Here is a 23,286-nt window from a genome sequence, read left to right as displayed (position 1 = left end):
ACCAGAGTAACTTTTAAAAAATACATATTCAGGGATGCCACGTGTAGAGATTCTGGGTGATCTGACCAGAGGTGGAAAGTGGCTGGAATGCCCTGGGTGGTTTTGGTGGCGGCTGGGTTAGAACAGGGCTGGCCCCCCTCCCTGCGAGGCAAGTGTGTGCAGCCAGACAGGACGCTGCCCCTGCCCTCAGGGAGCCAGGCGTCTAGAGACAGGCAGAGCGCTGGCCCTGACTCCGAGACTCAGACCTTGGGCTGGACAGGGCCGTCCTCGGAGAGACGGTGGAAATGGTGGAGGTCCCTGAGAGCTGGCCCCAAAGGTGTCTGCTCTGGGGAACACGCAGACAAGAGTGCAGGGTGAGGAGCAGCCAGCCCTGCAAACACAGCCACCTCTTCGGCATGGGGAGGGCTGTCTCCAGTGTGGGAAATGGGGATAGAGGAGAGACGGTGTCTATTTTAGTCGTAGGGAGTAAGCGGCCATCTCTAATTTATAGAACCTGGAAAAGCTTGCCAGGCCCTCCGGAAATCTTTGAGACAGCCCCAAATGGGAACCTAGTGAAGGACCTCTCGGCCCTGGTGACCCTTCAGGGTCAGGGCAGCCGCGTGCGCCCCACTCGCCCCGAGCTCTCCCCGCCGTGTCCCTGAGGCATCCGCACACGGCAGGGCCTCTCTCCCTAAGCAGGTTATTCTTAGGGAGCCCACAGGCCTACTGACACGGGCAGCAGCCCCGTCCTCAGCAATCCACCGGGCATGGGACGTCCTGAGAGGGAGGGGACAGGGTTAATCTAAGGGCTGGGGGAGGCAGGGAAAGGCCTTGAAACCAAGCAGTGAAGCCAACCAGATTAATAGAGGAAGAGAGGGGGGTAGACCATTAGGAAGACAAAGAGAAAATCATGCTGGAGCAATAGAAAGGGAAATCTAATATCAACTAGGGAAAAATAAATGGAGATTAGGGCAAACAAATTAGCTTTAATGGGTTCAATGCTAATACAAGAATAACAGCGAGCTGTGAATGCCTTTGAGGGGAAGATGGGATGAGGAACCTGAGCAGTCATGCAGGCAGTAAAGGCAGTGCAGGGAGGGGACGGGCCAAGGAGCCCTGGCGGAGAGAACGGGGCTCTGAAGGTGAGTGGGTGGGAGGCATGGTGGGAGGGGCTGGACGTTCGGCCAGAGGCAGGGACTGGGGCAGGGAAGGGGCCTGGAGGAGATGAGCAGTGGGAGTAGGGCCATCAGCAGGGATGGAGATAAAAGCAAGGCACCTGGAAGAGACTGAGGACCGAAGAATAAAACCCAGAGCCAAGGCTAGTGGGGAGGGGGAGAATAAGAGTGGAGGGGCATAAACTGACCTGGGAGGGGGGAAAATGGAAAGGAATTAGGTTTGTTCTCTGACTAAAGAAAATCATAAAGTCCTAAAATCAGGCCCCAACGAAATGAAGGCCTGGTGAGAATTTTGAAGCGGGTTTTGGAGAGTGCCCACGCGTGGTGGTAACGTGCAGTCGCACCCACACGCAGAGAAGGGCTGACTGTCCCGGCTCAGTCAGGCTGCCCGGGCGGGGCTGTGGAAGGGCTCGGCCCAGCCTCAGCTGCAGTCTCCACCTGCCCCTTGGTGACAGCCTCCTCCTCTCATCTCCCCTCTGCAAGGTGGGGATGATGCGCTACCCCCTTAATGCCTATTTGGAGAATTCAAGGAAAAGATACATTTGTCCTGCTCACCTGGCTCCAGAGTAAGCACCGCCTACCACCTGGCTACAGGTGTTATTCCTAAGCATGACTCATGGAGGAAGGGGTTGAATAATGAGAATAGCCTTGTTCCCCTCCTCCCTCCCCTCTTTCCTCTTCTTTTAAGTCCAGAACTTAAGAACCAGCCAAGCTGGGTCCTTCCCCCACCAGGGGCTAATCCAGAGGAGGCCTCTTTGTCCACCGTTGTCTGCCCGCCTCTACCCCCCACTGGCTCGCTCTCCCCATTGGGGAAGGAAGCACAGTACTGACCTCTACCCTCTGGGCGGATCTAAGGAAGAGCATCCAAGGAACTAGACTCCTTGCCCTCTTGTCCCCAGGGCTTCAGGGGGCCCTCTGACTGGCCAGGACTTCAGAGTGTGGGTGGCTGGGAGCTGAGCTGGTCCTCATGGCCACACCACCTGGGGCCTTTGGGCTACAGCGAGGGGTCCAGCCTGAGGAGCCCATAAGGCTCCCCCCACGGCCGGGGCCCGACACATTTAAAGTGGATGTCGAAGGCGTGGTGGAAGGGCCAAGAGGGAGGCCTCTGCAGCCATCCCCTTGGCTCCTGCAGGGGAGCAGACGTCTCTGTTCCTGGCGGTGATATCTGCAGCCCCCTCTTCAAACAGCTCATGTCTAAGAGTGTGAGGCTTTGGGAGACAGAGTTCTGCTCAGGACAAATAACGCGCAGGCCCCACTGAGGTTGCTTGGGACCTGCTTTCCTCCCTGTTCTTCCCTCCCTCCTTCCTTCACTCCAGTGATTAACTCATTCAGCACTTACTGGGTACCCACTGTGCATTATACTAGACATTAGGGCTTCACAGATAAAGCAGCCACTTCCCCCATGAAGAGGCACACAGCGGATGCAGCGGGACACAGCCAGCATAAGTAGTACACCCTACTCTGCTGGCATGTTTAAAAGAAAGGGCCAGAGACAAAAAGCGAGGCAGGAGGAGGCCTTTCCCGTAGCTTCCTGCACTAATTCAGGTACAGGTATGAATCGATCAGGAAAAGGTAAGGAAAGGGCACTCCAGCACAGAGCGCAGCATGAACAAGGACACGGGAGGACTCAGTGCTGCAGAGGGGGCACGGCAGTCCTGTATGGCTGGGGCACCAGATTCCAGCCTCACATGAGGGCACCTTCCTCCAGATGTAGCGACTTAGACTTCACATGCAGGTGATGGGGACGGCCTGGTTTTCTTAAACATGGGAGTGACATCGTCAGGCTCGGGTTTTAAAAGTACCTCTCCCAGCTGAGGGTCACACGCACAAGGCTGGGCACAGAGACCAGTGAGCCCAGGGGACCAGTTAACCCCTACTCACCTTTGTCCCAAAGTACATGTCACTTAGGTTTTCTTTGGCCACCCGGAAAGAACTCCGTCTCACCCTCCCCACGTTGTTCTTCAGTGCTGTGCCCTGCAGTGTCCTCCTAAGCACCCATCCGGGCAACAGTCGTGCACTTACTTGTGCATTTCACTCTTCCTACATGGAAGCTTCGTGAGTCCCATCGCATCAGTTCTAGCAAAATGCCTGGCAGCTGAGAGACAGAGGCTCAGTAACCATGTGTCAAGTGGATAAACGAACCCATGGATGTGCTTGTGCTGGGGATGCCTGGACAGGACTGGTTAAGTAAGTATTTAGGAGGGAAAAACATCACGATTTGATGAGCACCCCATGCGTGGGGGGAATGGAGGCTAAAGGCGGTTCGTCAGTTCACGTGGCACATAGTTACGGAACACCTGCTGTTAGTGACGAACCACACAGACAGGGTCCTGCCCTCACGGAGCTATTGGTGGTGGTGGAGGACAGTTACTACTCATACCTAGAATCATGCAAATAAATGTAAAATTAAAATGTGAGTGATGAAGCCAGTCAAGAAGGGTAAGTGGTGTTATGAGAACATCGAAGCAGAAGCCTTAACCAGCCCTGGGGGGTGAAGCAGAGGCCCCTGGAGGGAGAGACTCTGTGCTGAACTGTTCAGGGTGGGTAGGAGCTGACTGGATACGAGGGATGAGAAGACTTCCAGGTGGAGGGAACACACAAAGCAGCTCCAAAGGAGATTTCCGGCAGGAAGTTGGATGTAAGGTGGGGGAGAAGTCCGGGCTGGAGGTACCAGGGAGCCCACCGTGCGTCGGAATGTGGGTAGCAGGTCAAACTAGGAGATGCGGTGGGGTCCCTGCGAGGGACTGCACCGAGTGAATGTAGCACCGGGGTTTGAGAGAAACCTGGGGAAAAAAAGATACAATGGGGCAGACGAGGACAGAGAACCTCATTAAAAAGAAACCACAAGTGTGTCTGAAGGTGTAAAGAACCAGGCGGCGGCCCTGCTGAGGGGACCTCCTCCAGAGGAGAACAGCGCCCCCACGTCCACGCCACACCGTGGGGCGTGCCGGGCCGCCTCAGCCGAGGGGCCGCTGCGCAGCAGGGAGCGAACGAGGGAAGTGGGAACAGCAAGCGTGAGGACTTCTTGAGAAATCTGGTTGAAGATGACAGGAAGCAAACATTTTATAGTCAGGGAAGGGTCTTCTTTTTGTGTGTTTGTATGTTGTGCCCGGAGCTGGGGAGGTAGCATATGGATGGATTCGACTGTGTTTGTAAGTCCAGGGGAAGACCCCAGTGGAAAGGGAGGAGTAAATGGTATAAAAGGAAGGGAGGGGAGGTTATGGAGTCTGGACCCAGAAGAGGCAGAGGGCAAGGGACCAGTAAGAAATAGCTGTGTCTCTACCCAGTTCCCTTCAGAGCCGGAGGACAAGCACAGAGACAAGGCCACGGCCACACGGCCGGATGGGGGTGCAGCCAGAGGCAGGTTCTGCCTGCAGTGTTCCAGCCCCTTCGTCCTCACGGGAGGGCCTGTGTGCCACCACCTTGTGGGTGTGGGAGTGGCCCCCAGTGTGGACGCAGGGTGGAAGGCCGGAACACTGGGCTAATTCCAGAAAGGCACCAGGCCGGGGGAGACAGCTGGCAGGCCACAGTGGAGGTCACAGCCTGCAAGTGAGCCTGCCGGAGAGGCAGCCCCACCGGGTTGAGAGACCGGGCCGGGCTAGCATGGGCACCGTGGAGGAGTATGTGCACAGCATGATTTAACAAACACGCCCTCCCACCATAGTCTTGCCAAGGCTCGAACCCCCACCGCATGCTCTTTGGGGCTAAAGTAAAAACCCTAAGGTAGTTCAGTGAACATGCTCACAGAACAAGACATTGCACCACTGCCGCCTTAAGACAGGGAAGGGGTGTGAGAAACCAGACAGAAGGTACCAGAGGAAAGGAACTGAGTTCGGGGCTCAGAGGCCCAGGCGGGGAATGCATCCCACACCCCGCCCCTCATATCTGTGAAGCATTTGCCTATCACGTGTGTTTTACCGAAGTGTTCATCAGGCTTCTGTGACAAATGCTGGTGTGCAAGTGCAGGGCACCTGAAGCCATGTAAGCAGGTCCGGCCACTGTAGTGCAGCCAGGGCTGTGGAAACCACCCGCGTGTTTAGGGCTTGCTGTCGGCGGCTGCGACAAGAATTTCTGGCAATGAGCCTCTTTTCCTTCTACCATCCCTACTCTTCAGCGCCTGGATGGGGTGAAGAAATTACTAAAGAAAGTCCTAATTTGTACTTCTTCATCTTCAGACTGGTAATTACAGAATAGTCACGGGGTTGTAAACTACAGCGCAGGGAACGTGGCCAGTGGTATTGTGATGACCATGTACGGGGCTGAGTGAGTGCTTGGATATCAGGGGCCACTCTGTAAAGCAGGTGACTGTGTAACCACTGTGCTGTGCACCTGAAACTAAGACAGAGTAATACTGAACATTGTAAACTGTAACTGAAATTTAAAAAAAAAGAAAAGAAAGTCCTGAGACTTCCCCAAATGGTCACTTTTCCAAAGAATACCTGTTTGGACAGCAGGCTTCCCCCAGCGCTGTGAGACCTCCAGACCGCCTCATGACGGATGAACTCTCTCCGGCCCCGGAAAGTTAGCATTCCCTTGTCTGAGGGCCTTCACGCCCAGAGCCTGCTGCGTCCGGCCAGGCGCCTTGTCTTCCTCCTCCACGCTCGCCATTCCGCGCCCACGACCCTCCAGACCATGCAAAGGGCCTTTGTTTAGGAAGCTGCAAGCCTCTTCTTCCTGGTCCACAGCTTCCTCCGGGCCCAACCAGGGACTCCCACTCATTTTTAGCTTCCAAAGTCCACCTGCCCACAGCCACACAAAAAGGTGGTCAGCACAGTGGGTGTCCCAGCCCTTCAGTGCAGGAAGGCTGCACCCACCTCTGGGCATTTGGTGTGACTCACCCAAAGGAGTCCACTCCCCCACACCGGACACAGGAAGGACAAACAACCTTCCATTACAGGGACTCTGCTCCAAACCTCACACCGGAGGGGCCGTTTCCGTCTGCAGCCAGGGCCCCGTCCAGGTGCCCCTTCCGGCCCGTCCCCCAGCTGAGGGAGTCTCTCCTGTCTCAAGAGCACTAAGACCCTGTGCGTGGACTTTTGTCCTGTGGAAACTTCTTCACCTGGCTACCTCCTGGCCATCCCTCCCGACAACTTCCTTCCAGCCACCCGTGGGCCCTGTAGCACCTGGACTTACCTCTCTCAAAACACGTCTTCCTTAGACTGCATCGTTCCTCGACAGCCTGGTTTCTCCTCTTGTCCAAGGTGGTACCCGATTCATGGTGGGCACTGGGCACATAGGTGTTGAGAAAAAAGAAATGGAAACTAATATAAAAACAATGGGAATTATTGTTCTAGAAGAAGGTGGGGCTGGGGTCAGAGGTGTACAAGTAGTTCGTTATTCTCTTAAATTTTCTTTACCAGCTATTGCCCAGTTCACAACACACAGCTCCAGGCCAGCAGCACAACCCCACCCGAAGCGTTTTAGAAACACAGGTTCTGGGTTCCATCTCAGACCTGCTGATTCAGGAACTCGAGGCAGAGGGCTCCACATTCCGTGTTCTGCCAAGCCCCCTAACTGATTCTGACCCACGTTCAAGTTTGAGCACCACTGGCCCCGTCTTAGGGCTGAGCTTGGGCCATAACCTGCAACCATATCGACATTAAACATTAGAAAACCTTGACACTTACATCAAGATTTTCAGCTAAACACACACCTCTCCATTCTCACCCCATCCCCATCTTTTTACAACTACTGTTATGGGTTAGCAGCAGACGCAGTAACCGGTTCTATTTAGCTCCATTCAATGGATGAAAACACTGAGGTTGAAACAAAACCCAACTTTCTCAAATGATAAAATAAAAACAGGCAAAGTCAGTGCAGGAATCAGCCCACATCTCTGAACAGTAACCCAGAGTCACTCAGAAACCAGTAAAATAAACTAAAGCACCAGAATTTGGAGGCATGAGCTTCTCTTTCCCTTCACGCAGGCTGACCCAGTAAGTAACCTTTCAGGAGGGGTGCTGGGGGCCTTGGGCTTTTAAGGATTCTGGCCAGCCCTTCAAGGAGATCAAGGAGAATAACCCGCACAGCTTCAGTGGAGAAATGGGGTACATTTTTAAAGTCAAAATACCCAATTCATGCCATTTCAAAGTGGTGTTTGGCTTTTTTAAACCTGTTGGCTATTTAGGGATGAGGAACCCCACTTGTATATGAAGCCCTAGCACAAACACCTAAGCCTGGGTAGGTGGCCCAAGAGCCATGTTCTGGGAAATGGGGACAGAGCTGGACGCTCAAAGGCTTGTCTAGGTTTGAGTGGCCATCTGGCGCCCCCTTGTGTTCAGTGTCTGCAACCCGAAGAACCGAAGGCAACAGAGAGGGAACGTGGGTCAGGCTGTGGCCAGTGAAGAGCCAGTGGGACGGGCTCAGGAGTGGGCCCAGGCCACTCCTCCGCCTTCTGGGAGCCCTGATACCCTCCGGATTTCTTTCAGCCCTAGTAGAAAAACATCTGAGGGTCACATTGCCTGGAATGGTAAGGTTGGAAGTGTACCCAGGCTCACCAGGAAGATGGGTCATTGTGTCCCTTCTGCCGGGGGTTTGGCCAGTGGGCTTTTCCTCCTGACTTAGTGCTCAGGAAAGAAGCTTTTGGCCTTTTTTTTTTTTTTTTAACATCGACTGTTGTGCCAAAGACAGCTTGGGCCCCTGAGGAGACATTGCACAGCAGTTCCGAATGTGCTAAGTCAGTGGGCGGGATGGGCACGATGTGTCCAGCAGAGGCACTGCCTACCTTGCCCGTAAACAGTCCTTAACGGGCTTGCCCAGCAGGCCTGGCTCTGCCCTCCTCACCTGCCTGCTCCCCTGACAGCCGCCCGCAGGGCTCCACCCTCACGCTGATCACGGCATCCTGCCCTGGAGGGAGAAGACTCCGTACCCAGGCTGCGGCCCCCTTGGCACAGGGCTGCAGGGCCAGTGCCCAGCTTCTAGGGTCGGTCCAGGCCGTGGGGCCCGCACCAGGAAGCATGGTGGGAACCTTAGCCTTTGGCTGTATCTTCGCTCCTCTTTATACAAGCTGAGTCACTTAGGTCATGTGAATCAAGCCACAGAAACTCTCCAAGCCCAAAGTCCTCACCAGAGTCCAGGAGCCCGCAGCCCTGACGTTAGCCGGGCTCGCTCTAGGGAGCTGATCAGTCTAACAGAAGACCTCCTCTTCACTTCTCCATCTTCGCCTGGGGTTCCACCACCTTGACTGGGTTCCTCCTTTCTCCCTTCACGCAACTAACACTCTTACCTGCAGTCTCAGCTTAGACCTCTCCAGGAGCCCTTTCTGTGGTCCCCTGAGCCTGAGGTTGGCCCCCTCCCGTGGTTCCATGCCCCCAGCAGTGGTCATGCGGTGTGTTAACGGGCTGTTGGCAGTCTAGGCCCCACTCTCATAAACCTGGCGAGGCAAGAACAGAGGTCACATCTGCCGTATTCACTTGGGCATCCTTGGGGCCTGGTACAGCGCCTGCCTCCTAAGAGGCACACGATACGTGTGTGCTTGAATTGGCGGGCGCACCCAGAGTGAGCCCTGACAACTGTGCTGGGACTATTGTCTTCTCAGGCCACGGAGGGCTGAACCAGCTGGGAGGGGCCTTCGTGAACGGCAGGCCCCTGCCGGAAGTGGTGCGGCAGCGCATCGTGGACCTGGCCCACCAGGGCGTGCGGCCCTGCGACATCTCCCGCCAGCTCCGCGTCAGCCATGGCTGTGTCAGCAAGATCCTTGGCAGGTAAGCACGAAATTCACCGCACGCCGCCTTCCTGAAGGGCGGGTCTCCGCACCTCCCAGCTTCGCAGCCACCCTCCCTCCCAGGGACCCGGGTCCCAGGACCCGGACAGGGAGTGGCAGTGCCTCTGGGCCCCCAGAGGATGCTCTTCTGCCGTGCTCCTGCCCTTCCTTTCTCCCTTCTTTAGTTAGTTTTTCTTCTTTCCTTTGTTCCTCCCTCCTGCTTCTCTCCTCACCTCACGTCTCACTTTCTAAGGGCTTCTCCACCCTGCGGCAGGAGGCGCTTCCCCAAAGGTCCTGCCCTGCTGAGACCGAGGGAGGCGGAGCCATGGGGAGGGGACGCGCTATCAGACGCCTCCCACGGCGGAAGCCCTGCGCGAGGGGCATCTGGGTTTGTGCTTCTCCAACTGTAACTCCCCGAGCACCTGCGCCAGAGGTGCAGGGCTGCTTGAAGAAATGCAGGTCCCTAGGCCTCTGCCCTCTCTAGCAGCCTGGATGCTCTGAGCTCCATGTGGTGACCAGGTGACCGTGCGTGTTAGAGTCACCCGGAAACTTCAATTTAAAAAAATCGAGGCCTAGGCCCCAGCCCATGGCCGTTAAAGCTGAACTTTAGGGGAAATTCTACCAGGAACGATAGCCGGTTTGGAATTATTCAGGGCCCTCAAATGATTCTCATGTTCAAAAACCAGAGCCGAGAACTGCAGAGCTAAGGTTCAGGAGAAACCAGGAGCAGCAAAGCCCTGCATCCAGGCCGATGTAGCCGCATAACCTGGTCTGGAAAATCACTCTTATCAGAAATGTCCCCAAGGCACACGGTTGGCAGCTTCAAGTCAGCTCAGGGTACCTGCCTCCCTTCCCTAGTAAATGTGTGTTTGAAGAGGCAGGTGGGCAGATTCAGAAGGAGCTCCAGTTTTCAGAGGCAAAGGGCCTATCGCTAAAACATGGGAACCTCTGGGTCCCTGACGAAAGTTGTCAACGGAAGAGTGTGGCCGCTTCGAGGGTCAGGAGAGGGGTCCCCAAGATGGGCTCAGTGGACCAGAGAGAAGGTGGTCCCTAGGTAGTGGCAACAGACAGAATTTAAAGAGTGGATGCCATTTCATGGCAGAGGAGACCGGAGAGTTTCCAGAACAAGGAGCCAGCTGGGGATGAAGGGAGGGGAGGCAAGAGACCCAGGGAGCAAAGTCTCAGCTTAAGGAACTGGATGAGGCCGGAGATACGGACAGGGCAGGGATTCCAGACTTTGTGAGGAGTGGCTTCCACTTGAACCAGGTAACCTGGTAGAAAACCAGTGCCAGTTGAGGGAGGGAGTGAGAGAATGGGGAGCAAAGGTGAACCAGCAGACAGGGCAGAGGGCCCAGTGACCCCAGCTGGTCCCCTGGGGAGGGGTAAAAAAACCCAGGGTGGCCAAGGAGAAGAGTGAGTCATATTGTAGCCAAGAGAAGCCGGACAGAAGAAACCGCCACTGTGAACCCATGATTCACAGGGCACCGGCATGAACATTCTCTTTCTTAGAGGGGAATCTTTTATGGCCCCTAAAGTGGGCCCTGTAAGTGCTCATACTAGCCAGAGAGAGAGGAAAGGGAGAAGCCAGGGGCCCAGGGGCGAGGGCTTCAGCAGAGGGTCTGGCCAGGCAGCAGCGCAAACCTGCCTATGCGGGGGAAAAAGCACCAGAAGGTCCAGTATTCAAGGCCAACCCAGGGGGGTGGGGGGCGGCGCATTCTACCCTGCGGTCCTCTCCAGAAGCCTCAGAGGGGATTAGGGTCTGTCTATGAGGGATGACCCCCAAAACACCATAATTAAATGTTCTAGGAACCCATCTGTATCAGTGTACCAGCTGGCGCTGCTGTGAGAGGCTGCATTTGGCTTCAGTGAATTGTTTTGAAAACTCTTTTAATGCGTTTGCTCATTTTACGATGGGTGATTGACAAGCGCACCTGCCCACACGGGCTGAGTGTTCGGTAGTTTTTGAACAAAAACCACGACCCCCTCCCTCTTCACCTGATCTTACCCCAAGCGACTGCTTTTTGTGTCCTGGATGAAAAAAGTCCTCAGGGGAAACGTTTTGCCCATGAGGTGGAAGAGGTAAAACAAAAACCCGCAGAAGCACTAAAAGGCGTCAAAATTGACAAGCTCAAAAACTGTTTTTAGCAGTGGAAGAAAGTCTTGATAGGTGTGATGTATCAAATGGAGAGTGCTTTGAAGGTAACTGAAGTTTGAACATGTAAGAATAAGTACACGACTTTTAATAAACAAATTCTGGTTTTGGGGGGGATTCCCCCTTGTCCATGCCCAGAGACCCACCTGCCTACAGGGTAATCTATGGGTTATCTATTGGAGTAGGTACTACGAGACTGGCAGCATCCGGCCTGGGGTGATAGGCGGCTCCAAGCCCAAGGTGGCCACCCCCAAGGTGGTGGAGAAGATCGGGGACTACAAGCGACAGAACCCCACCATGTTTGCTTGGGAGATCAGAGACCGGCTCCTGGCTGAGGGCGTCTGTGACAATGACACTGTGCCTAGTGTCAGCTCCATCAACAGGTGAGAGACAGACAGCAGCCAGGGGCCTTGGGGCTTATGAGAGAGACCTGAGGAAGGTTCTGGCTTGTGGAGCAGGGCTGGGAAGGCCCCCCCCCCCCAGAGTCAGGCAGGAAGCCTGCCGGCACAGGGCAGGTCTCTCACCCCGGGCCGCCTCAGGGCCGCAGGCGGCCCGTGGCCTACCTGGCTGCACTTTCTGCAGTTTCCTTCTTTCCACACCACATTTTTCATTCAGTAAGAGAATCTTTTCCTTGAATTAATCCTTTCTTTAGCCACAAAACCCCTCATTCAGATATTCACTCAGTTGTCTAGCCATTCAGTTATTCACTTACTACTTTAATCAGTCATTTGCTTACTCGCTTATTCATTTATAAACACACAATTCATTGTTATGTGCCAGGCCCTGGAGACAAAATCTTTGCCCTGGCAGAGCTTACTCGTACACTTAGTGGGAAGATACCTGCTACACAAGTACCCACACAAATAGTTGTAAAAATGCAACTCTAGCCCTGCTAAGGAGAGGAACATGAGGGTGTGTGAGCGCGCATGGAGTGACCTGGTTTATGAAAGGTCTGAAAACATGTCCTTGAGTAAGAAGTAATGAGTAAGAGCTCACTACGGGAAAAGGAGAGTGAGCTCTGAGACAGCCCATGCAAAGGCCCTGGGGCCAACAGGATCTTCTACAAGAAGCTGAAAGAAAGCCAGTAGATAAAGAGGAGGAGGACAGGAGTCAGGCTGCGGTGGCACCATCAGCCAAGGCTGCCCTTTCGGGGGTAGAGGCCAGGCCGGAGTCCCTGCCTCTGCCCTTGAGCAACAAGAAGCCCTTGGCAGTATTAAGCATAGGCTGACTTACATTTCAGAAAGTCCAGGCTGCCTGCAAAAGGGAGAAGAGACTAGAAGGTCAGCTGTGGGTGGGGTGGCCAGCGAACAACCTGGGGGGAGAGGGTGGGTGGCGGTGCACACTGAGGCACCACAGTGACAGGCAGAGAGGGGCCCAGGCTGGGAGGCTCCCGGTCAGAGCACAGCACCTGAGGGCAGTTTGAGAGCAGAGCTGGGGGCAGGTAGGGTTGAGCCCCACCTGTACTTACTCCCTGAGTGACTGGTGGTACCACCCATGAAATGGGAACACTGGCAGGACCAGGTGTGAGAGTAAGGTCACGGGTGTGAAGTGGACAGGTTGAGTGAGAGGTGCTTTTACGACCCGCAAGTGGGATTTCAAAAAAGCACCTGGGTCTGGGGCAGCCTCGGGTCCCGTTGCCCCCTCTGCTCTCTACTGGCCTCCCTTCCTTCCTTCAGAATCATCCGGACCAAAGTGCAGCAGCCATTCAATCTCCCCATGGACAACTGCGTGGCCACCAAGTCCCTGAGCCCAGGACACACCCTGAGTAAGTGTCGAGGGCCTGCAGGCACACTCCCCTGCCCACACACGCCCATCTGTGCACACGTGGGGCCACCCACACGCCCTCAGAGCCCACTCGAGGTGTGGGCCAAGCTCTTCCGTGGGGACAAGGCCCTGCCACACTCCAGGGACCAGTCACTGAGACCTTTAGGAGACACACCCCTCCCACTGGTACCCTGACTCCTCCATGCTGGTGGCGCCAGGCATGGCCCTCCCACAACCTTACCCTGTCCCTTTCATGCCCTGCAGTCCCCAGCTCGGCTGTGACACCGCCGGAGTCACCCCAGTCCGACTCTCTGGGCTCCACATATTCCATTAATGGGCTGCTGGGGATCGCCCAGCCCAGCAGCGACAGCAAGAGGAAGATGGACGACAGTGAGTGTGGGGCGCATGGAGGGCAGGGTGGGGTGCAGGAGGGCAGTTTGCTCAGGCTCCGATAGGGCAGAAACCCCCCCATTTGGCCCCGGACTTTGTAGTCTTGGCAACTCCTGGCCTGCAGCACGTGGCCTTTCTCTGAGGCGGCCACAGCCTTGAGGCTCCGAGGCCTGGGACATGGGTCCTTTCCCTCCCTCTGCAGTTCAGTCTGCCTCTCCACACTGGCCTGGGGATGGGTAAATGGGTCTCCTGAATGCCTTCTCCCTGCGTGGGGGTGCCAGGTGACCAGGACAGCTGCCGGCTGAGCATCGACTCCCAGAGCAGCAGCAGCGGGCCCCGCAAGCACCTCCGCACGGACGCCTTCAGCCAGCACCATCTGGAGCCCCTCGAGTGCCCCTTTGAGCGGCAGCATTACTCCGAGGCCTACGCCTCCCCCAGCCACACCAAAGGCGAGCAGGTGAGAAGCGGGGTGTGGGGGTGGGCTGTGGCGGGCCGGGGTTGAGCAAGGCATGGTCTCTGAAGACCCCTGAATTGCCTGCAGTCCTGCCACCAAGGCAGCCGGAAGTTGCTTTGGTGGCTGGGGGTACCAGCTTCAAGCAGCTCCAAGCCAAAACATCTGCTGTTGTACCAGACACTGGTGCCTCTTCCTTCTCCCCCAGCCCTCTTGCCTTCCCTCACCCATAATGAGCTCAGCACTTTCACTGGGAGCCCACTGTGAGAGTCATGCCAGGTCCTGCCGTCCCCCTGCCCCCAGCGCCTCCCAGACCACAGGGGCAGGTCCCACAGCTTTAAGCTGCAGCCTAAAGCCTCTGCACCGAGGCCTCAAGCGGGGCTCACGGTCCCACCTCCGGCCACTCACACCTGCACAGCCCAGGACCCTGCGTTACTCTCGTCCCGAGCATGCACTCTCGTTCACACCGCCTGCCCTGGCACACCGTGTGCCTCCGTGCAGCATGCCTGGAAAAGTACCACCCAGTCATTATGACTCAGCTCAAGCATCCCTTTGCCCGTGAGTCCTCCCCACCCCCCCCACCCCGAGGTGTGTGGCCCCCCTCCCTCATCGCTTCTGCATGCCGGCCTGCCACTCCTTGCCACTTCTCATGCTGGATCGCAGCTGTCCAGTGGACACGGGTGTAGCCACACAGTGGGCAGCATCTTGGAGCACCTTTTAAAATCTCTACCATCCAGTGCCCTCTTATAATAGACACTCAGTGCAAGTGGGCTGAGTGAACCAGTTGGGAAATCCAGGCAATAGATTGCGAACTCCCAGGGCATTCTCATTTCCGGGGCTCAAGACAGGTGACAGTGTGTATTGGACCAGTTCCTAGGAAGGTGGCAGAGACAGCAGACACCTCCCCCGGGCCCAGTGGGTGCTGCCTCTCCGACAGAACTTCCAGGAGGCTGCCTCTGGTCAACACTATCTGTCAGCAGCCACATGTCCTCCGCACGCCCCCCTCCCCCTCCCCAGCCAGTCGGCCAGCTGAGGAGTCTCAGGGCCATGTCTGCTTCCCCTCTTTGCTCACACTGTCATTGTCCAGGAGTGAGACAAACACTTGTACCTTTAAGAACTGAGTAGGATGATGGCGATGAGGCTACCAATCAGCTGAACCACTGCCAGCGGCCATCTGGGCAGCTGGGCTCGTGCCAGTGCCTGCAGCTGGGCAGGCGATCTGCGTCAGCGATTTTATCAGCCTGGGCGGTGGCAGCCACAAGGGGTGCAGAGAAAGCTGTCTGTCAGCAGACCTGGGGACAGGGCTGGGTGCTCATCCAGAGTCAGCACATGGCTCTGGAGGGAGTGGGGTGCAGCCGTGGGAGCCCACCCTATTCAAGGAGCTTGTGCAACCCAGCATGCAAGCACCGGCCGTCCTGGGGGAGTGGAAGAGCCCTGCCGCTGAGGCCCTGGGCGCCTGCTGGGCTGCAGAGCCATCCCCTGGCTCCATTCCTGAGCCCCTTGAGGGACCCTGCTCGATCTTGAAACTGAGACTCTGTGCCACACGGGCACACCTGCGTAGGGAATTGTGGAGTGAGGGAGTCAGAACTAGAGGGACCTTGGGACCACAAAGCCCAGGGTCTTCATTTGTGTGGAGATGAGCCAGGGCCAGAGAGGGCAGGGAGGGTCCGAGCAAGCCGTGGTGGGACTCAGGCCTGAGGCGCCAGCATCACTGAGACTGGCTGACCCTACCTGGTGGGTTCTTCCCTGAAGACTGGAAAAGAGAGTTTGAAGGCATGGAACTGCCCCACCCCCTCATCCTCCAGGCAAGGACACTAGGCCCAGCATGTCCCTCCGTGACGCCTCACTCCCCCAGTGAGTCGCCTGCCGGTCATCATTCACCGGACTTCTGGAGGGGCAGGGAAAACCCAGCGCAGTGTGGTGACTTTCCCACCCTTGCTGACCTACAGTGCTGCCAAAGGAACACCCATGTCCTCTCACCTGGCACGGCAAGACCCTCTGGTCTGGGCAGCCGAGAGAAGCACAGGTCCTCACACCTGACCTCACTTGGGGCAAAGACACACTATCTGTTCTGTAAAATCAAAAAGAGGGAGAGGGTGCGACAGAAGCGTCACGTGGCCTCGGCTCTCTGTCCCTGTTTCACTACCAGACTTGGGAGTCTCTGCAGCTCCTGGTCCTGTTTTTCAAGTGCACTGACAGGCAGGTCAGCAGGAGTGAACGGAGTGACAGAGACCGAGAACTTGGCAGCTCCTGGCTCTTCTGATCACCGAAACAGCAATGCCTGCGGTAACTATAGAGCACATGCTGTTCCGGGTGCTCTGTGCTGGCTGCTCCGTACGCGTGTGCAACTTCCAGCAGCCTCTTGAAGCAGATCCCATTGCCCCTGTTACACAGGTTAGGAAATGAGGCTCCGAGAGGTCAGAACACAACAGCTTCTTGGCTGGCAGTGCAGGGCCAGAGCTCACCCTGGTTCTGATGCATCGTGCCACCCTGCACCCCAATTCAAGTCCAGTTCCCAGGAGAAATCCAGTCACTACTGAGATGTGCAAGCCACTCTGTGCAGTGTCACCAAATATCTGGCTGTACAGGTTTGGGTTTTTTTCCACAGAATTTCCTGGATTTCGGAGCAGCTGTAGGATTTCAATAGGTATTTTGGTGTGGAAACCACACATTCACAAGGCATTTTAAACTTGCCTTACCCTTTAGAAATTAGGTATTTTGCCCAATTTCTAAGTCGTGCTGTGAGCTTCTCTGCCCTGCCTCCAAGCCGCCCCTTGCAGGCGTGGAACCGTGGCGCCACCGAGTCGGAAATCGCTCTGCAGGATAACGGCACTCTGGTGGCCCCCAGGATTGACTGAGGTGCCAGAAGTGCCAGACTCTGAACCGGAAAGGGCTGCATCTCCTTAGAGAGCCAGCTCAATGGAAGTCGCTGGAAGCAACCGTGTCCAGGAAGCATTCTTTGAGTTCAGTGTTGCACAGTTTCACAGAATGAGTTTGTGATGTGCGTGGCCCTCACGTGGGGGACGGTGTGCACTGTGTGCTGCCTCATCCTCTGGTGGGAGGGTCACAGGGGGGAGTGACGTGTGCCCCTTGGAACTGAACAACTCCTTTCTGGAGGGAGCACCTTCGGAGGCGGCCCCCTTGTGCAGTGGAGGCCCGGGGAGCCTAATATGAGGTCTTAATAAAGAAAACCCCAGATACTTGATAAAAAAAATTTTCAGACAAAACCCAAATACCATCTTCAAGCTGAACCTGAACGTTTCTGTTTGCTTGGATATGGAGAGAGAGAGAGAGGAAATCCGCCTGTTCTGGCGGAGAACCGAGTCTGCGGGGCTACTGAAGAGAGAAGGCCTGACTGTAGCCCCTGCTTCACAAAGGCCTCGGGCTTTGGGTCTCTGTAGAGACAACGGACAACAGCGCCTGCCCACATCACAGGGCTGCCAGGGGGCAGGTCAGGGCAATGAAGGCAGAGCTCTCTGCAGGTGCACATGCGGGTGATGTTAGCCAGTTTAGGGCAGCAGCTGGGAGCCTGGCCCGGGAGCCAGGCACCCGGTGTTTAATCCTGGCTCTGCCCCATATGAGAGTAACACATTTCTTGACCTTTCTGTACCCACATTTCCTATTTGGAGGAAAATACATGACTGAGTGAAACGCAGTACACAGTCCTTTGGGCCAAAGGCCTGATCTCGTATCTTGTCCTTGGTGGGTTCACGCTGTGAGAGCAGGCAGGAGGGGGACCTGCAGTCCAGCTGGGGTGAGGTGCTCCGAGGGAGATGCCCCATCTTGTGTCTTTTCAACGGGTCCCCAGCCAACTGCAGAGAGGGAACTTTCAGTCTGGATTAAGAGAAGCACAGTGGGGCTGTGAGTCAGAGAATAAGAATAAATTAAACACACTGAAGAGGGTCAAGAATGGGCAGAAGAAGGGGACAATGTGGGAGTGTTTTCTGATGTTAGCTGCAGGTAAGGCTTGCTCCAGGGGCCTCTATGTTGACTTCTCTTTTTTCCTCAGGGCCTTTACCCACTGCCTCTGCTCAACAGTGCCCTGGATGATGGAAAGGCCACCCTGACCACTTCCAACACACCCTTGGGGCGCAACCTCTCAACTCACCAGACTTACCCCGTGGTGACAGGTAGGATGCCCAGAATCTCCTGGGCCATGTGGCCCGGGCTGCCAAGATGAGCTAAAAAGCAGGTGAAGGCAGGGCATGGCTGGTGTGAGGAGGAAGATATTAGGGCCCTGGACCTGGAGAGAAGAGAGGGCTGTGCTGGCTGGGCCTCCTGGTGGGTCACGAGGGTCTGGCCCTCTCAGTTTGGCCCCTCCTCTGCCTGTGACCCCACTGCCAGAGAGGCGGGCGCAGCAGTGCTCTGTATACACTGGCAGAGGCACAGCAGAGGTAGAGCTGCTTCCCACCTTGGCTGGCATGAGGAGCACCCAGCCCAGCCCAGCCCCCCTCAGACAGGTGCCCCGCTGCCCTGAGCCCCGCCACCCCCCCATTTCATGGCTTGGTTGTGCATGCTCCCACCATCATCTCATCCTCTCTCCTTGTCTCCCTCCCCGGCAGATCCTCACTCACCCTTCGCCATAAAGCAGGAAAGCCCTGAGGTGTCCAGTTCTAGCTCCACCCCTTCCTCTTTATCTAGCTCCGCCTTTTTGGACCTGCAGCAAGTCGGCTCTGGGGTCCCAGCGGGAGCCTCGGTCCCGCCCTTCAATGCCTTTCCCCACGCTGCCTCCGTGTATGGGCAGCTCGCGGGCCAGGCCCTCCTCTCAGGTACGGCAGGGAGGTCTGGGCCTGCAGCCTACGTGGGGGTGGGAGGGTCATCAGGGCCAATTCCCTGGTTCCAAGGGGTCCAGTCCCCTCTCTGGCCCTCAATTCTGTTCATCATCAGCGTCTTCCCTAATTCCTCTGGCAACTGTTAGAGGTGCCAGAATATGGCCCGAGCAGCAAAATCAAGCCATGGGGGGCAGACATTCTGGGGGTGCCTGAACTGGGTGCTCGGTAGATTTCCAGAACCTCACCCTGAGGCCCCATGGAAGAGCAGGGACCTGAGGCCAGGAGCCAGGTGCTGTGAAGTGGTGAACACTTGGTCTGCGTAAAAACATTTAAAAAGAAGGAAAAATTTGACAAAACTGTGGAGTAAAATGGGCATTGCATTTTGGAGGCAATTTCTAGATCAAATTCCTGGAGAAGACGGCGGGGCAGTCACAGCTGGGTCTCTGCGGTGTAACTCCCACTGTGCATGCTTCACAGCCTTGCCCTTGAGGGACACTCAGCAGAGCAACTCGCTCACCTGAGGGTCTCGGCTCCTCAAAGCATTCAGGCTGGAAGCACCTTAGGGGAGTCTAGAGCAAAGCCCTTGTTCTGAGGGGAGGCAGGCTCAGGGACTAGGGGCCAGCTGGGGCCTGAGTGGGAAAGGGTGAGGACGGGTGAGGGCTCGGCCCAGTGTGCCCCATGCGTCTGACCCTGGCAAGGGTGGGTCTCCCTGGCAGAAGGCCATCGGCCGTCCAGCCAGGGCCTGAGCAGCGGCTGAGAGAGTGGGGTATATGCTTGGGCAGAGAAGGCTTGCAGGGGAGTAAAGGTACAGGGCAGAGGCCCACAACGGTCCTCAGATATTGGAGGGACCCCCACAACAATGGGCTGTTTTGGGAGTGCACCTGGGCATTGAACCAGGAGCTATGGGAGAGGCAGATGGGAGATAGCCCTTCTTTTTTTTAAAAAAATCTTTTTTTATAGATTTTATTTATTTAGAGAGAGGGAAGAAGAGAGGGAGAGAAACATCCATGTATGATCACTTCTTGCCTGCTCCCCACGGGGACCTGGCCTGCAACCCAGGCATGTGATCCTCCTGGGAATCGAACCTGCAACCCTTTGGTTCACAGGCCGGCACTCAATCCACTGAGCACACCAGCCAGTGTGGGGGACAGCCCTTCTGACCAGTGGTTTTCAAACGTGCTGGGGACCTCGCAGCTCTCTCCTGAAATGAATGCTTTTATGGAAGTCAGGTCCCAAGCCAAACAAATGACCACTGGCTCTGCCCCCTGAGAGTCCTGGAATTTGAAAACCACTGCCTCAGAAGAGCAAGACCCCCACCTGCCTGAGGGACCAGGGGTCATCGGACCTAAGTTCATCCACCCTCTGTTAAATGACTCTATACCTGGAAGTTCCCCTCTGTGCACCCCCACATCCAATGTGGAAGGTCATCTTAGAAGAGGAGGGCACAGAGGTGAAGGGTTAATAAAGGAAGCCCAGTGTGCAGGCAGCAAGAAAGAAAATGTTGACTCAGAGTTCAGAATTTCAAAAGAGGGTGAAGTCAGCAGAGATGGGTCATTTGTTTTGACCAAAGTGATGAAAGGAGAAAAATCTGTGAGCTGGGTGGAGTGATGTCAGCCAGAGAAAATGGGACGGGGCAGGGAGGAGACAGGGGAGCAGAAGAGGCCCTGTCCCCTGTGGGTGGACTGGCCACCACCGGACGGGCTGCCTGCCACTTGCGAATGGCAGGACAGGTAAAGGATAAGGGTGCGGACGAGGCATGTGGGTGTGGGGACCAGGACCATCCAAGTGAGGGGAAAGGACAGGTGTCTCAGAGCGCAGCCTGGGGTATTGGTACGAAGTGTAGCTGGAATGGCCTGGGGCAAACTCGGTGCCCTGCAGCCCCACCCCTTCCCCCCACCCTGCCATCCTGTCGAGGCTTCGCACACTCCCAGCAGCATGCAGTCAAATCAGGGGACGATTCCAACCTCTGTCAGCTCTTAGTTTAGCAACATGCCCTGTCTCCAGACCAGCTGCGGGACAGGCACTGTGGGGCAGAGCGGCTAGTGGCAGGCGCCCGGGAGTCATCCAGGCAGCAAATGCACAGCTTGGGTGTGTCCTTGAGGCTGGTCGTCTGACTCAGGCCCAGGTGATGACAGGCACAGGGTGTGTGTGACCCCTGGGAAGGCTGATGGCCAGCCAAGGGCCCAACCGGCACGGAGTCAGGGTCTCCAAGGAGAGCGAGCAGTGCCCAGGCTCAGGGACTGGGTCCAGGCGGGTTGCCAAGAGTGGGAAGCAAGTCAGGGCTGCAGTTACAAAACTGGGCCAGCCCTGTGGGGGTTGAACCCAGGGCACTGGCCTGGAGCTCCTTAAAGAATGTCCACATGCGGCCCTGGTCAAGACCGGACCTAAACACCGACCATGTGGCTGAAATATGGTGAGCGGACTGGGAGGCCACACAGCGAGAAGGCAGGGTAGGAGGTTAGCAGGAGAAGGATCTCAAGGATAGAGGGACTAACAACCTATTTGATGGAGGAAGAGGTGACTTTAAAAGAAAGGAAAGGAGGCCAGGACCCAGGGGAGAGGAGGGCGGTGGTGAGTGTGCATCCCATGACCAGCTCAGCCCCCACCTCCACGGACCCTCCTCCTCTGAGGCTTCCTGAGGGCCCTGCTGCTGCCTCCTGCAACCCCCTCCTGCTTCACAGTCTCCCCGGGTCATTCCCTTTCCAACCCAGAGGCTCTGGCTGTCCTTCTGACTCTCAGCTTCTCCCTAAACCAGCCAAGAGTGAAGCAGCATCAGGCTTTGGGGAACGCAGGGTTGCCAGCCATTCCTCCCAGTTCCCTTCAGGTGTCCAGTCTGAGGTCCCAACACACTTGCCAGGGACGGTCTGGAGGCGCCTGGTCCTGGCTGCTCCAGGGCTCACTCCAGCTCAGCTGGTCAGAGCCTCTGAGTTCGGTTTTATCATCAAAGAGTCTATTACCCGCCTCCATCCTTTTGTGCAAAATTATATTTAGTCCTGCCAGAGGGATTTCTGGATTGCCATAAATTCTCCTTGCTATCAGAACAAGATAAGGAATTGAAAAGGGTCATGTAGAGGGCGGACATCAAAGGGGGCAAATAAAGTTGTCTGAAACCACCTCTGCCCCCTGAATTCCTCCACACGGCAGTTCTGACCCTCCTCTTTACCAATACTGCACTACTACCGATACATCCAGGTGCCGTGTTTTCTTATAGAGCCCCCTTCATGACAACTCAGTGTGGATCTGTGTCTATGCCAGCTCTTATAAGACCATGCTGGAAGTATGTTTGAGTGCAGAGGAGATAGAGCTACAAGCCAAAGATAAATTTATGGTGAAGAGCCTTAAAATAAGTAAGTGGATAAAAGGGTATGGTTAGCCCATGATAGAGGGCCTCTGCCTCACGGCTTCCATGGTTTCATTTCCAAGAAGGTTGAAAGGTTCTTGCCTTTTGGGGAAGAAACCATGTATTTAAGGAATTGAAGCAAAGAGTTTTGTGGGACTGAAAGGAACGTTTATGGAACTACAGTCGGGGACAGGGCTGACCTGAAGGGAGTCACATCGGCCTGTCCAGGAGGCCAAGGTCACGGGAGGAGGTCAGCAGGGTCTTCTCCGGCACTTGGTTCAGAAACCTCAGCTCTGCTGGGAGGAAATCAGGTGACCAAGGGGAGACGAGGATCAGAGTCTCAGAATGCAGGGGAATGAGACTGATGAATTCAATTTCCGGGAGCAATTTGGAGGCTAATTCTCACGGGATGGGACCCAGGGGGCAACTGTGACTGAAGTAAATTGTGGCTTACAGGGAGTATGTGCCCTGGAGCACCGCCCTCTGGGCTGCTCAAGCAGCAGCAGGGTCAGGAGACAGAAGGGACAGGACAAGGGCGGGAGGAAGGGCAGTCCTGGACAGTCCCTGGGCCAGTCCCGCAAAGAGGCCACCTGAGCACCGAGACCAGCCTCCTCACCCCCAGCCCTCTAGCGGTAGACACGGACACAGCCTCAGAACCCTCCATTCGGGCCGCCCGGAGGCCCCCAGCAATGGATCAAGAAGCAAGGCGAATCCACTTCACCATGTCTCATCCAACCTAGCTTCTCATGAGACAGATGATGCGGTTTAGAGAAATGAAGTAATGCGTTCCTCAGCCGGGCCTGGACCTAGGTCCCACCCTCCCACCTCGAGAGGAGAGTGCAGGGAGAGAGGAAGAGAGGAGTCAGCAGGTCTCAATCCAACACCGCCTCCCCCATCACTCTCCTGCTCGGGCCGCCGGCCCACCTTCTGCGCTCCCCCTGCCCTTATAGCCACCATGTTACTCACTCCTTGTTTGTTGTGGGCTCCTGGCCAGGCGCTTGGTCTAAGGGCTGAGGGCCAAGTCTGAGGACTGACCGCACTGCAGTCATCCTTGAAGAAAGATAAGATTGTACCCCAGTATACCTTCTGCACCCTTTTCCTGCTACTTCTAAACACACTCAAATTCCTTTTTCTTCACCAACATTTCCAGCCCCTTGCTTGCTTGGACCCTGTGTCGGTACAGTACGCCCACCTGCAGAGTCCCAAAGGGTGCCATTCCGCTTGGTCCAGCACCATTCCTAGCTAGCTAGACATCACACTGAAGGTGAAACAAATTAGGGTGGTGTTTATTTGTATCAACACATTCCTGCAGTTTCACTGAAAACTCACTTATGATATGATTTATTTAAAAAGGCTCCTCTGGCACGTAACAATTCATAGAACACATTCATTGTGCTGATGGATGTTCACTTGTTGCACAAAACCCGGGCTCTGGATTGCGCTGATAACATCACAGCAATAGTGAGGAGATAGTAATAGTGATACTGTGGATAAGCTTCCCTTCTTTATTCTCCCACTTTGCATGTGAAGGAACTGAGGCTTGGGGCAAGTAGGCAGCTGG

The 23,286-nt window shown here is 55.8% G+C and overlaps 1 protein-coding gene across 5 annotated transcripts in view; it reads left to right on the top strand.

Moving 5' to 3' along the window:
• The window catches only part of PAX8 (paired box 8), a 52,098-nt gene that overhangs the window by 18,036 nt on the left and 10,776 nt on the right, over positions 1-23,286 (top strand). Inside the window, exons 3-9 of one of the 5 annotated variants that reach the window (XM_053664665.1) lie at positions 8,692-8,857; positions 11,194-11,391; positions 12,685-12,773; positions 13,037-13,162; positions 13,444-13,619; positions 17,623-17,743; positions 18,176-18,382. In XM_053664665.1, coding sequence (XP_053520640.1) covers positions 8,692-8,857; positions 11,194-11,391; positions 12,685-12,773; positions 13,037-13,162; positions 13,444-13,619; positions 17,623-17,743; positions 18,176-18,382 — 1,083 coding nt within the window. Of the gene's footprint in view, positions 1-8,691; positions 8,858-11,190; positions 11,392-12,684; positions 12,774-13,036; positions 13,163-13,443; positions 13,620-17,622; positions 17,744-18,175; positions 18,383-23,286 lie in introns of all 5 variants that reach the window. The other 4 variants (XM_053664667.1, XM_053664666.1, XM_053664669.1 and 1 more) reach the window with 4 other exon arrangements.

Source organism: Artibeus jamaicensis, unplaced genomic scaffold (genome assembly GCF_021234435.1).
Source record: "Artibeus jamaicensis isolate MK-2021 breed Jamaican fruit bat unplaced genomic scaffold, CSHL_Jam_final contig_384, whole genome shotgun sequence".
NCBI lineage: Eukaryota > Metazoa > Chordata > Mammalia > Chiroptera > Phyllostomidae > Artibeus > Artibeus jamaicensis.
This window is presented reverse-complemented; position numbering and strand designations above follow the sequence as displayed.